A 15,067-nucleotide genomic window follows, 5' to 3' on the forward strand; every position below is an offset into this window, starting at 1 on the left:
AACTGATGTGTTCTTTGCATTTACCGTTTGAGTGAAATTATAATCTGCAACTTCTATTATTGAAGAACCGCATTCTTCAATAAGTCCAAAAATTAGGCATACACAATTCACCCCTCTTACGTATAATTGGTATCTAGAATAACAGAAGGTCTTTTGAATGTAATGTTCCATCCATGTAAAGACCAAAGCTCCTTCACTGTAGCTCCCTGTAGTTGATTCAGCTCATACAAGTCATGGAATAATTGCTCAAACCTACCAATCTTCCTCCCAAAAATTCCGATACAACTCAGGAAATGAACCGAGGTATAAAACCAGAACGTCATAACAACTTACTTCATAAGATCCCAATCTATTTTTAAATGGCTCTTTACAGTCTAGATTTCCAACAAGCACCATCGAAATAACCAGAAGAGGAATAGAAAACGTTATGTTAATCATCTTTGGTGATAAAAACAAGTCAGGTACAATCTACTGATTTCCAGAGCTAACTAAAGTTAACTGTTCAGCAGTCACGAAGAAGGCTTCCAACAGCAAACCTCGACAGTGCATCTAGACTTTAACTCAACTCCTCGATTTTCCTCTTGGTCCCCCTCTCCTTAGCTGCTTCCACCATCAAATCGGACAACTGATCAGAGACATACTTCATAGCTACGCGTGTAGTTGGATCCTTGTCCAGACAATCTGCTGCTATAGTGGTGATTCTATTAGCAAACAGCTCGTCATCCTCATCTCGGAGAAGTGTTTTGTCTACTATCGACTTTCTTCCGCTTTGGAGCTGTCCCTGAATCCAGTGGTAGTGTGGAGGGGGAATTTCTTCATTGACATCGATAAACAACTCCACAAGTAGAATACCAAACATGTATACATCAGCTTCTAAAGGCTGAGAACCTACATGGAATCAGAAGTCATAGTGATGTAAAAAAGTAGAACACCAAACATGTGTACATCAGCTTATAGTCAGTTACTTGTTAGACTATAAAAAAGAACGATTTTACAGATAAAAATCACAAGAAAAAGTCGGATGATCTCAACTCAAGATTCAGTAAATATTCAAGGAAATTTTAACATACTGATACCACAACATGAATGAATAAGAGTTATTTGTACATCCTATCACTTAGGGAAACCTGAACACAGATTCAGATGGCCAAGATAAGGGGAAAGAGGTGGCCCAAATAGAGGACCTCTCTTTACTGGAGATTTCAAGAAGGAACTCTCATCAACTATTGGACCAGTTATGAAGACCACTCTCAATCTTCCAATGCTTCACGAAGAGAGGGAAACACTGTTGTGACTTGTGAGTATGCAGGAACATCATGCCGAAGCTTATTCTGAAATGAACAGAAGATAGCAAAGAAATTGCCGCGACCAGAGGCATATGTGCTGGTCCACGTGTCGTGTTTAGTGTCCTTAGTATCAAAAGGTTTGCTGCAGAGAGAAGGAACAACAACAGAGTAACTATATCGATGCTAGAATTCTCTGATAGTTCGGAGAACGTGGACCTAATTGCCCTTTCTAACCCCCCCCCCCCCCAACCCCCAACCCCACCCTATTAAATCCCATCTTAGTTTGATGCAATTTCACTTGCGCCAAAGGAGATAACTCGAATATCACTTTCAGAATTGACAGATTCCTATTCTTCGCCTCTGACCACTCACCTTTATTACTGCAACATGGGGAAAATGCAAGAAATAATCCTACTTCAATTCTACGAGCATGTGACCAAAAATTAAGGGTTACGTCGACATGAAGAATAATTTGAAGACGGGGAAGGGTAAATGAAAGGATGGAATAGAACTTCCTTTGGTTTTGTGGAGAACGGAAAGTCTCAAGTACCATAGCTGAGAAGGAAACTGGAAGGAAGATGTCGTATCAACTGAAAATTTATAAATGAATTGATAAGCGCTATGAAGATACTCTGGATGCTTACATGTGAAAGAAAGGGACAGAAACACAGTTTTCAAAACAAGACAATGACCATAGAAGATATCATACAATCACATAGATAAGTTGGAAGTAAACGATGAGAAAAAGGAAAACAGCGCCATCAGAAATGAAATTCTCAGCGACTACAAAAGGTTTTACCCAGATATTAGGCCCACTTACAGACTAGAAGATAGCTCCATCAAAACTAATGCAAAAGAGTCTTGACTGACTGCAAAGGCAACATAAAACGGAGAGCATGGCAAGGGATATCGGAAATGACACCCAAAAAAAAGAGGCTGGTAAGTTGGAATTAACCATACTTCTCCTTTGATGGAAGACTGGTATTTATCAACAGTGTCCTTGACTCTCTACCACATATATGATGTCACCCTGCCCTACTCCAGTCAAAAGGTAAAAGAGACTAAAATTTTGAGAAATGATTTCTTGTGGCATGGTAACAAAGTAAAGAAAGCCAACCCCTTGTGAGATGAAGTTGTGTTACAGCAAGTAAGGACTTTACCACAAAGAAATGGTTGAGGTGATTTTAAAACGTGAGGCCCACTACATGGATGTCGTCATAGTATAAAAGGCAGGGAAGAAGAACGACGCACAAAACTAGTGACTACTGCACCAGATTTGTACGGGCTTACACAAGATACATATTTGAAGCTTGATCAAGAACTACCAAGGGATGGAATAAAGTTCTCAAGAAAAACTTAAATGACTAAAAAGTGGGAACGATATCTGAATTCCTCAAGATTCTGGACATATTCCAGCGGTTGACTGATGATACAGGTACAGCTCACAGGCTGGCCCAAAGCAAAGGAACCATTTCAGTAAAACCTTGCTAAACTCCCCCTCTGAAAATAACAATCAACTAATCAATTGGCCTCCGAAACAAATAAGGCGATTCAATGCACCCTACAAGGTAAGATAACTCTCCTGGCATGTGGCCCATGGTGATTAATTATTGCGGTATAATATCTTTATATTATTTGGTAGCATATTTGTAGGGAGATAATTACCATATATTAGTTAGTTTCCTTGTTTCACTAGGATCTTAGTTTCCTTGTTTCACTGGGGTTCAAGATTGTATCCTATATATATTCTCTCTTGGTGAATGAATGGAATAAGTCAAGATTGTATAGTTTTTTTGATGAGGGTGCTGAAATTGATCGTGATTTTACGGTGTACGGGGATGAATTAGGGGGCGAAGTTGATAGTTCGGAGGCTGCCGAGCAGCAGCCACAAACCACAAACCACTGCCCAATCAGCGCCTGCTGGCAGCCATGCCGAGCTACAACCAGCGGCCACTGTTCAGCCCGCTGGGAACCTAGTGCCAGCTGGCAGCGAGGCTGAGCGGCTGCCAACAGCCACTGCACAGCCCACTGGGAACCCAACGCCCGCTGGCAGCGAGGGGGGGGGGGGCAGCAACACCATACCCCAATCACGAATGTGGAAGGTGGCTTGGGGCGTGGTTTTCGGGAGAAATTTCCCTCTATTTTGCTTCGTGATTATGTGACACACTCAGTTTTTGCTAATAGTCTATCCCCTACAACTCCTGTTAACAATCAATCCTCAGGTACTCCCTATCCTTTGGCACACTATATTAATTGTGACAATTTTTCTGTAAATTATCGTAAGTTTCTTGCAGCTATTATTTCGGGTAAGGATCCTAAGACCTTCAAAGAAGCCATGAAACACGAAGGTTGGAGACATTCAATGAAAGAAGAGATACGTGCATTGGAAGACAATGGTACATGGACTTTGGAACATCTTCCTCCGGATAAGAAAGCACTTGGTAATCAGTGGGTGTACAAGATCAAGTTTTTGTCAAATGGAGATGTGAAACGGCTCAAATCGCGCTTGGTTGTGTTGGGAAATCATCAACAAGCGGGGATTGACTACAATGAAACTTTTGCTCCGGTCGCCAAGATGACTACTGTTCGAGCCCTCCTAGCCATTGCAACATCCAAAAATTGGGAACTTCACCAAATGGATGTTTATAATGCCGTTTTACATGGTGACCTTGATGAGGAGGTGTATATGAAGCTCCCTCCCGGGTTTGAAAGTCCAGATCCTACGTTGGTGTGTCGTTTGCGCAAATCGTTGTATGGGTTGAAACAGGCCCCTAGATGTTGGTTTGCAAAATTGGTGACTGCTTTGAAAGGGTACGGTTTCCTTCAATCTTATTCTGATTATCCTCTTTTTACATTTACCAGAGGGAATATTCAGATTAATTACTTGGTTTATGTTGATGATCTTATTATTTCTGGGAATGATTCCGCTGCACTTGCAACTTTCAAAGTTTATTTGAGTGATTGTTTCAAAATGAAAGACCTTGGGTCTCTCAAATATTTTTTGGGTATTGAAGTAGCTCGTAGTTCATCAGGGTTGTTTTTGTGTCAACGCAAGTATACTCTTGATATTATCTCTGAAGCAGGATTTTTAGGTGCAAAGCCAAGTGGGTTCCCTATTGAGCAAAATCATAAACTTGGCCTTGCAAATGGAGATTTGTTGTCGGATCCGGAGGTCTACCGTAGATTAGTCGGGCGTTTGATTTATTTGGGGGTTACTCGACCGGACTTGGCATATTTTGTTCACATTTTGTCTCAATTCATGCAAGAACCCCAGATTGAACATTGGGAAGCGGCCTTACGAGTGGTCCGTTATTTGAAAGGCATACCAGGACAGGGTATTTTGTTACGTGCCGACAGTGAGTTGACTTTGCAGGGATGGTGTGATTCTGATTGGGCGGCTTGTCCGCTTACTCGTCGTTCGTTGACAGGTTGGCTAGTATTTCTAGGTCAATCTCCCATCTCTTGGAAGACAAAGAAGCAGCACACAGTTTCTAGATCTTCTGCAGAGGCTGAATATAGGTCCATGGCTGCGGTCACTTGTGAGTTGAAGTGGCTGAGAGGTCTGTTGTTGAGTTTAGGTATACAACATCCCAAGGCGATCAAATTGTTTTGTGATAGTCAGTCCTCTTTGCACATCGCAAAAAATCCGGTTTTCCATGAACGAACAAAGCACATTGAGGTAGATTGCCACTTTGTTCGTGATGCAATTAATGAAGGTTTGATTTCTCCGTCACACGTTTCAACATCTTCACAATTGGCAGACATTTTTACCAAAGCTCTCGGCAAAACTCAGTTTGACTTCTTGCTTTCCAAGTTGGGCATTTTTTATTCCCATGCTCCAACTTGAGGGGGGTATTTCGGTATAATATCTTTATATTATTTGGTAGCATATTTGTAGGGATATAATTACCATATATTAGTTAGTTTCCTTGTTTCACTAATTACCATATATTAGTTAGTTTCCTTGTTTCACTAGGATCTTAGTTTCCTTGTTTCACTAGGGTTTAAGATTGTATCCTATATATATTCTCTCTTGGTGAATGAATGGAATAAGTCAAGATTGTATAGTTTCTACATTAATTGACACAAGAAAACCTATGTAAGAGAAGTCTCACTCTATGCAATAGGTACTACTTATGTGAGAGAGAGTGAAACCATCTCTCTCTTACTCCTCCATTGCTCAATAACAGTACACCTCTGACAGTATATGTATGTGTATGTGTATATATATACTAGTTATGTGAGGCCCGTGCTAAGCCCGGGCCCAAACTCAAGATATAAAAGTAGATATTTTAACTAAAGAAATATAATTTGTGTTAGTACAAGTGTACAACAATAACAATAACCATATACCCATTGTAGTCCCCCAAGTGGGTAGTCATATGAAAGCAAAATTTTCATTCCATTCTTTTAATATTTTAACTTCCATTTTGATGAAATTATTTACTTCAAATCAAATGTGGAGCCAGAATTTGACATTTATAACTTATGTATCCTAATTTTCTGAAGTTATTTAGTTCTAAATAAATAATCTATACATAGTTAATGAACTTTTAAGGCAAATACATAATTTAACTTGTGCAGCGGATGGAGTTGTTCCTCTCTTAATTAGGGATTAGGGGTTCGAACATGGATATGGAAAAAATCTTTGGAGGAAGCGCTCCCCCCGAATAGGCGCGATACAGTGCGAATTATCTGGATTAATTGGGCTCAAATGCGGATATCGAGCACCAACCAGAAAACCAAAGAACATGAAAAATGAGGTAGGAGGTTCGATAGCTTTTGAAAAGTAGACCTTAAAAACAAAAAACAAAAAATTTGACTTAAATAAATAAGATTAGGACCTAAAAGTAATTAATTAAAAGGTTTTTAAAAAAAATTGAAAATTATTGTGAGGACTACAAAAGTCCCCAGGTTCGATAGCTTTTGAAAAGTAGACCTTAAAAACAAAAAACAAAAAAATTGACTTAAACAAATAAGATTAGGACCTAAAAGTAATTAATTAAAAAATTTTTAAAAAATTGGTAAATTATTATGAGGATTACAAAAGTCCTCACATTTGCACTCTGAAGATCAAGCTCAACAGAATACATTCTTACTCCTTTCGGTGTAGAACGACTTACATAGATCAAGCCAAAACTTGCTAATTTTGATAGAGTCCTATATACTTGATAGTGGACATACTTTTGTCGTTTCAGTTTTGCCAGCCTTTTGATGTAATCACAACAGCACCTTCTTTGTGCAGTATACATCAATAAAAGCCATTTTTTCCCGATAAGAAAAACACAAAAATGTCACTGAAGGACTATATTTAACATGTGTATATTGGCTTATTTAACAAATACAGAGATCAAACTTCTTCATTCACAAGTCATAGTAGCCGCTTTTCTTAAAGGATTATACCATAAAGAGTTGGAGCTTAATTGGATCAGGTAATAAGTTTAAAAAACAGAGATGTCATTGACCATGATCCCTCACAGACAAGTTCACTAGCAGTACAGGCATTGGGCTAAGTAAGAAAATGAAGTCACAGAAACGCACCCCCAAACTCAGGAGAATCAAAGCCAACAGCATAAAGGCGCTGTACTTTACCCATCTCACTTGCACGAGCAAGGAAATTAAAGTCGAATACTTTTATATTGAATTCCTGCAAGCCAATTGAACAGTCACTTGTAAAATGTCAACACGTAAGGAATTATATAAGGTTCAGCTGTTACCTCGTCAGACACAATGCCAGAAGGTCTGATTTCACGGAAAGTAAATTGCTTCTCGTGCAACCAGGCAATGAGGCTAGCCAGTTGACCAGCCACCTTTATTCTATCACGGAATTCAAAGCTATTGTCTGCCAAAGGTACAAATGACCCGTCAAGAGCATACAGTAATAACAGAACTAGTAAAATTTAGTAATAAACTATAGCTTCTGAGAATTTCTTGAGTACCCATATGACTATAAAGAATGTCATTCAACAAAAACCTTAATGGTCTTCCATTTTCACGAGTTGGTCTTTCATCATACACAACTGCGAGTGTTTTCTGAAAACAGAAACCCTTTAACTTCATCAAACATGGATGTCGGTTTTCATCCGTCAGTATTTCAAGCTCATTCTGCAAATTTTCCAAATAGCTTAGCCACATATGTGATCAGAGAGAAAGAGAAATCAGATCCAATATAACCACGGTGATAACATACACAAAATCTTGATGGATGGTCACAATAGACCCGACTATGTCCCATTGGATAAAGGAAATCCCATGTTTTGATGATAACTTCTTCCGTTCCTCCGTCATTGTCATCGAGAATGGAACCTTTGTACAATCTCCCATGCATAGTGTATCCAATTGGCACGTTAGAGTTTTTGGTCATATCTTTCAATTCCTCAAAGTTGTATGATTTCACATTACCCAAGATGGTTGGAGTCATTTTCCAGGGAATATTGCTGATATTCAACAAGGAATATATAATTAGTGTTGAGAATTTGCAAATAAAGATCCTCAAACTAGTCATCTATCTCCTTTTTTTTCTTTTTTTTTTTCATTTAAAAAAAAAAAAAATCAAGAGGTCATCTCTCTCCTTATAATTTTGGAACATGGACAGATTCCTATTTAATACATACTTTTAGTAGTATACCCATGTTCTAGAAATCCTAGATGATTCTCACCAAGCAATTACCTCTCTTAAAAGTTGGGTGAGAAATGCAAGTATATCTATCTATGCAAAATTTGAAAGGTCTATAATCGTTAAGGTGTATTTTCTGGGTTCTGAAAACGTAACCAAATAATTGACAAAAGCCAAGAAAATATACTCATCATTGATGGCCCAGTACTCTATCAATCTAGAGCAGGACTCTTTGAACGATTCAGCCATCTCGTAACAGCCTTTTCTCTGGGAATCAATATAGTTTTGCTCTTGAAAATAGTACCCATGAATGCATCCCGGATCCTTCAATATCCTCCTCATCTTTTCCACGGTTTCCAGGCGTTGTTCCATTGATTTTGCACTTTGCAGAGAATGAAAAATTGCCTTTGATCATCTAGAGAAACTAAAGGCATTGCATGCAATACATTTTATATATATATATATATATATATATATATAGGTGAGCTATTGAAATGCCACTTGGCAATCCAAGGAGTAGCTTAATACTTTTGAGGGAAAAGGTAGATATGCCACCGAACTTTGGGGTCGTTTGGTGCATGGTATAGGTTGAGATATCCCAGCACTAATTTTTTGTACCGCCTACTAAACACGGTACAAAATGAAGCATAATCCCAAGGGTGGGATATCCATTCTTATCCAACTTATCCCGGGATTATTTTATACCATCTAAAAGATGGTATAAAATAATCCCAAGAGATGGGATAAATTAGTCCCGAGATTATAATCCCGGAATAATTTTGGCTACCTACCAAACGACTTTGGGAATTACTTACGCTCTGTTTGGATGGTCGTTATTGTTTGAATAGATTGTATTGTTTAATGTGGTTTAATATTGGGTGGTGGGGGGTGGGGTGGTTGGTGGTGTGGGGTGAGGGTGGTGGGTAGTAGAGGGTGGGGTGGGGATAAAATGGGAAAATGAAATACGTAACCACACAAAAATCATCAAATTCATGGATAGAAAAATTGTATTTTTTCATTCTTATTTAACTGCGGAATTACAACGGGTTTACAACACCTCACGGCATAATTTTAAGAACAAAGGAAACAAACATGATCTTATAGATAATAATACATTAATGAGCTACAGAAAACAACCATCCAAACAAGGGGTTAGATATAACATTGGTTACTTGTGGTAAAATATACTCCTACAGTTATAAAATTGGTTCAAATACGAGAATATTCACTACTAAGCGTGGAAGTTTTCCCGCATAACCTTTTTGTACAAAAGAAAAGGCTCAAATATATCATTGAGCTTTGTGAAATGGTCCAAATCTATCCCTGAAATTTATGAAATTGTAAATATTTCATTTTTCTCAACTACCGTCCATCATCACGGTAAATGAACACTATTATGACAATTGATTCTCCCAACTTTTTAAAAAAGTGTACTTGAAAATCATTGTTATTATACCATCACTTCACCTTGACAACACTCACATAATAAACACACAAAAATCACCTCATTATCTGTATATATCAGAACTGTATTTTCTTTGGGAATTAATATAGATTTCCTCTTGATAATTGAACGCTTGACAGCATCACGACTTTATAAATTACCCCCTCATCTTTTCCAAGTTGTCCGGCATAGTTCTGTAGGCATAGTTTCTATGAAAACCTTAAGGCATAATTTTACCCCGAATAGGCATAGAGCCTGTTTGGATGGGCTTATGCTTATAAGCTGCAAACAGCTTATAAGCTAAAAAAATAAATTGGGTAGTCTAACTTATTTTTTTTGGCTTCAGCTTATAAACTGTTTTAGATAAGTTAAGTCAAATGGGCCCAATTATTTTTTTGAGCTTATTTTAAGCACAAAATGACTTTAAGTTGGTCAGCCAAACACTCAAATAAGCTGAAAACAGCTTATAAGCAACTTATAATCCAATCCAAACGGGCTCATAGTTTCTATGAAAACCTTGTTTTGCGAAATTATTTTTTTTATTTTATTTTTTACTCTGCTGAGTTCGAACTCAGATTTTTTGATTTCATAAACTAGCGAATAAGGATATTTTAGCCCAATAATTTTAATTAAATGAGAAGTAGGACAAAAATTAGGAAATCAGCGCAAAAAAATAAAAGATTTCCGATGACAAAAATTCAAAAGTCTGGCCCAATCCTACACCAGCCGGTCCTACCTTAGGATAAATACCGAAGTAATTGCATGGTTTGCTCTTCAAATGGACTGGTCTTTAATTTTTGGCCTTTAAATGGGTTAATTTTTAATTTTTTTCCCCTTCAAAATCAAAGTCAGGCCTAAATTCTTTAAGGGCGTTGTTATAATTTGTGAATATTATAATTCATAATTTATACTCCTATATGCATAAGTTCGATTTTGATGGCCAAAAATTAAAGACCAGCCCATTTCAAGGTCAAATTTAAACACCAGCACAAAAGAGGGGCAAAAGTGCAAATGACCCCCTACCACCAACACATTTCCTCAATGAGTCCAAAATAGATTGAGATTTTGGAAACAGCCCAATTTGATCATATTCGTTTTAAATATAGGGAAAACATTGCCCGCCCAATCCAAACTAATTACCCGCCCAACTCAAACTAATTACCCGGCCATGTCTCTCCTAAACTATTTTCGCTTCTGACCAATCCAGTCCAAACTAATTACCGACGTGCCCCCTCGCCCAAACCCCTTCCTCCATGATATCATCACAGTATATTTATAAATCATGATGGTATCATAGAGGATTAAGAGAAGAACTGAAGCAGTCCTCCATGATACTATCTCGGTATATTAATATGCCACGATGGTTCCATGGTCCTGAGGAGTATCTCATTGAAGGACTGAATCGGTCCTCCATGATACCATCACAGTATATGTATATACGACGATGGTATTATAGAGGTTTTTTTTTTCGAGAAAAGTCTGTCATTTTTAATAAATGAACATGCTCATTCATAATACCGTCTCAATATATGGTATCATGAAGGACTAAGAGAAGGATTGAAGCATCTTCTATGATACCATCTAAGTATATTTATATACCATGTTGGTATCATAATTGGGGGCATCTTGGGTAAATACTTTTAATCTTTTCCGGGGGTACGAAAGTATGGGATTTTGAGCAAGTAATTATTTTGGTTTGAGGGGGCATGCGTGATCTTTCCCCTTAATATTTTGGCAAGCTATGCATTAAAAAACATAATAATATACATTCTGGGTTACTAAAGCATACAATTAATTTGGTTCCCGAGTACCACCAAAAGATGTGGTGCAATGGATGGGGCTGCTCCTCCCTTAACAGAAGTTTCAGGTTCGAGCCCTGGGTATGGAAAAATTCATGGTAGGGAGCACTTCCCCCTGAATTAGGGCCTACAAGGCGCGAATCCGGATATAGTCGGACTCCAATGCGGGTACCAGACACCGGGTGAAAAATCAAAAATAATAATAATTGGTTCCCGAGTGGTTTAATAAGGATTATAATGTAGAATATTGTTCGGTATCCGATAATATAAGGATTGTTTTATAGTGAATAATAATTTCATGATGGTTATATAATACTAGTGAATATGAAAAAAGGTCAAATTCATCCATGAACTTTGTAAAATAGTCCAAAATTTCCCTCTGTAAAATCTACTCTTGTTGTCACCAAGATGGACTTGATTTGCCTTATCGACTAACAAGGAAGCTTACTAACCCGTGGCTTGTTTATGCGTGAAATGGTTCATATTTGTCCCTGAATAGTGCGAAATGGTCCACATTGATTGTCTCTCAACTTTGAAGAACAGGGTCGCTGTTCCAGTGGTAGAAAATACTCCATTTTTTTCAACACTCAGAACCTAACGACCAAATCCCTAGTCTTCAAGCTGAAATTAATCACTCATAAGCCTCAAATCAGCCCAAATGAACTCAAACAAATATCATTGCACAACAAAATCGAATTCTCACCTCTATCAGAACTCCATCGACACAACTCACCAATCTTTCTTAGATCATTAATATCGATGTCAAAGCTCCATATGACCTCCTAATGTTAAAAAAAAAAAAAAAAAAAAAAAAAAAAAAAAACTCATGTACACATAATTCAACTTCTAAATCATTTGCAACAGTACTATGGTGATGGCAGGGCCATATTGTTTGAGGGCTAGTAGTCTCTAACAGAGAATAAAGAGTAACGGAGGAATATGAGAAAGACGAAGGTGTGAGAGAGATCGAATGTGTAAATTTTGTGTTGGATTTCTGTATATGTTCTTTCCGTAAGTGTCATATGAGTACGAGATAATGGTCTATACAAAAATTGTCTACTTTAAGAACAATTCTGTCTTTAGATACACATATTCATCAAACAAACATAAAAGGGGGGTTAAATAATAATTTTGTTGGGCTAAAATGATCCAAAGATACTCTTAATATGATGCGATATTATCCGCTTTCGACCGCCCGCACAGTTTTCCCCAAAAGGCCTCACATCATTAAGAGTATTCAACTCCTTATAAGTAGTTCCTTTTTCTTTTCAGCTACCAATGTGAAACTTTGTTCACACACCCAATAATTTCCCCCTTGAACTAAGTTTCACATGGCTCATTACCGTAACTCACGGGTCAAAGATTCATTATGTCTGTGTGTCACCCACATCATCAGAGTATTTACGGTCACCGAAGCCTAAAGGCTATGTATGCATCTTCAAAGGTATGGGTAAAGGTCGTAAACCGGCCCATAGACGGCGGTCACCGAAGCCCAAAGGCTTGTGTATGCGTCTTCAAAGCTACGGGTAAAAGTCGTAAGCCGGCCCATAGACGGGCAAAGGCACTAAGCCGGGCCCCGCGCCACACTCCATCATTTTCATACTCGTCCTTCCAAAACATTGGCTCTGATACTAGTTGTTGGACTAAAACGGTCCAAAGATGCTCTTAATATGATTTAATATTGTCTGTTTTGGGCCAAACCCGCACGGTTTTTCTCAAAAGGCCTCACATCACTAAGAGTATCTAACTCCTTATAAGTAGCTTCTTTTTCTTTTCAGCTACCAATGTGGTACTTTATTCGCACGCCCAACATATTTAACGTTAGAAACAAGTGCCTTAAATTTTCCATGGTTCTTTCCAAAAGGTGGTCCAGCAAGAAGCTTGACATTTAAGCTTGGCATCAGAGTACCTGCATATACATATGTTGCCATCCATCCTTTACCTCAGTGGGAAGCAAAAGACATTATTTGCTTGGGAATAAACTCTCTTATCATTTACTTTTATTAAGTCAACCTTTAAAGTTGAATTATCTCATCTTTACACTAGATATCATTCTTTAAGCAAGATGTGAATATGAGGAATAGATGAGGAATTTATATACACTAATAGTTACTAATTTATTATACGATTAGTGTAATTTTACCTTATTGAAACAGATTAGATAATATTATTATCAAGTTATGGACTAATGTTTATTATTGAATTTATATGTAATTAATTATCTTTTAAGTAACTTAATTATGCAAAACAAAATTATACTGTTAGTGTAAGGAAGTAATTAACTTCCTATTTATATTTAAAATTTACTAGTGATTACCTTATAGCTGATCAAATTATATAATAGTTCACACTATCAGCCATGAATATACCTTAAAACTTTTTTAAAAGTTGTTCAAACCAATGCTAGTAGGAAAACAAATCACAGCTGCAATATGTTTCCCCGCTCGAATATAAGAATCTGTCTTTGTACCTACTTCATATTCTATATAAAAGAAGGCACCCTAATAAGAGTAATGCATACACATCCATCTCTACACTATGTTCTTTTCCTCTCTTTCATCTCTTCCCACACGTAAATCAAAAGAGAAAGGGAGACATGAGGTGTTGAGGAGAATGTTGTTTGGTTCAAGATCTTTCACCTGAAAGATTTCGGACCAGGCTTCATTCCCCTCAACTCCACCAAGTTCCTGTAATCCAAAGTCTCGACAGTTAGCTCTCAGCCTTGAAACGGATGCACGTCGTGTTTATTGCTTGGATTCAACAGATGGCTTTCCAATCCTCTTTGCGATGGATGTAGTTCATGTTGGAGGTTTGTTTTTTCAAGGAAGAGAATCAGAGGCGGATTTGGGATTTAAATATTATAAGGTTTGAGTTGAAAACTTACTATAACTCATTTCATTTCATTACTGGGTACGAAAACTATTATTTGTACGTGTTTTAAGTAATTTTTTAACATATATAATTGGTCCGGATCAAACTTCATTCCCCTCAACTCTAACAAGTTCATGTAATCCAAAGTCCTAGATAGTTAGCTCTCAGCCTTGAAACGAGACATCGGATTTATCGCTTGGATTGAAGACATGACCTTCCAACACTCTTCGCGATGGATGCAGTTCATGTTGGAGGTTTGTTATTCAAGGAAGAGAATCAAAGGCAAATTCAGGATTTAAACATTATAGGTTGAATTGGAGATCTTACCAGAAACTCATTTGATTTCATTATTGGGTACGAAATCTATTATTTGTACGTATTTTAATTCATTTTTCAACATATATACTTGGTCCGGACCAAGCTTCATTCCCCTCAACTCCAACAAGGTCATGTAATCCAAAGTCTTGATAGTTAGCTCTCAGCCTTGAAACGGATGCACATCGTATTTATTGCTTAATTGGATTCAAGAGATGGCCTTCCAACACCCTTCACGATGGATGTAGTTCATGTTGGAGGTTTGTTTCCAAGGAAGAGAACTAGAGACAGATCCAAGATTTAAACATTATAGGTTTGAGTTGAAAACTTTACCATAACTCATTTGATTTCATTACTGGGTACAAAATCTATTATTTATACATATCTTAATTAATATTTTAACTTATATACTTGGTCTGGAACAGTCTTCATTCCCTCAACACCTCAAAAGTTACTGTACAATGGATTCAAATATCACCGAATGATAAAATCCTCGGGAAGATGGACAAATTACACTACTAGAAAATAAGAAATTAGCGACGGACGAAATTTCGTAGCTAAACAACCAAAATTTCATGCTGATCCCATTTAGCTATGGATTATAAGAAAATTCAATTAGCTAAGAGTTATTTTATTAGGATTAATTAGCTGGGATTAACGACAAAATCCGTAGCTAATTTCATGTTTTCTAGCCGTGAAAGACAAAATGTCAATACAACAATCATTAGTGCAAGAT

At 37.4% G+C, this 15,067-nt stretch overlaps 1 protein-coding gene across 2 annotated transcripts; it reads right to left on the reverse strand.

Moving 5' to 3' along the window:
- Nucleotides 1-239: 239 nt before the first annotated feature.
- On the reverse strand, nt 240-8,297 carry LOC132605633 (probable serine/threonine-protein kinase PBL11). Of its 2 annotated transcripts, none has more exons than XM_060318807.1 (6): nt 8,090-8,297; nt 7,477-7,723; nt 7,226-7,391; nt 7,004-7,128; nt 6,879-6,933; nt 240-888 (listed from the first exon to the last, which is right to left on the reverse strand). In XM_060318807.1, exons 1-6 carry the CDS (start codon nt 8,272-8,274, stop codon nt 557-559), a joined length of 1,110 nt encoding a protein of 369 aa, XP_060174790.1. In that variant the 5' UTR covers nt 8,275-8,297; the 3' UTR covers nt 240-556. The 2 variants fall into 2 exon arrangements, with proteins under 2 accessions (XP_060174790.1, XP_060174789.1); XM_060318806.1 differs by having other exon boundaries at nt 6,828-6,933.
- Between the last annotated feature and the right edge of the window lie 6,770 nt (nt 8,298-15,067).

This window comes from Lycium barbarum, chromosome 8 (assembly GCF_019175385.1).
Source record: "Lycium barbarum isolate Lr01 chromosome 8, ASM1917538v2, whole genome shotgun sequence".
NCBI lineage: Eukaryota > Viridiplantae > Streptophyta > Magnoliopsida > Solanales > Solanaceae > Lycium > Lycium barbarum.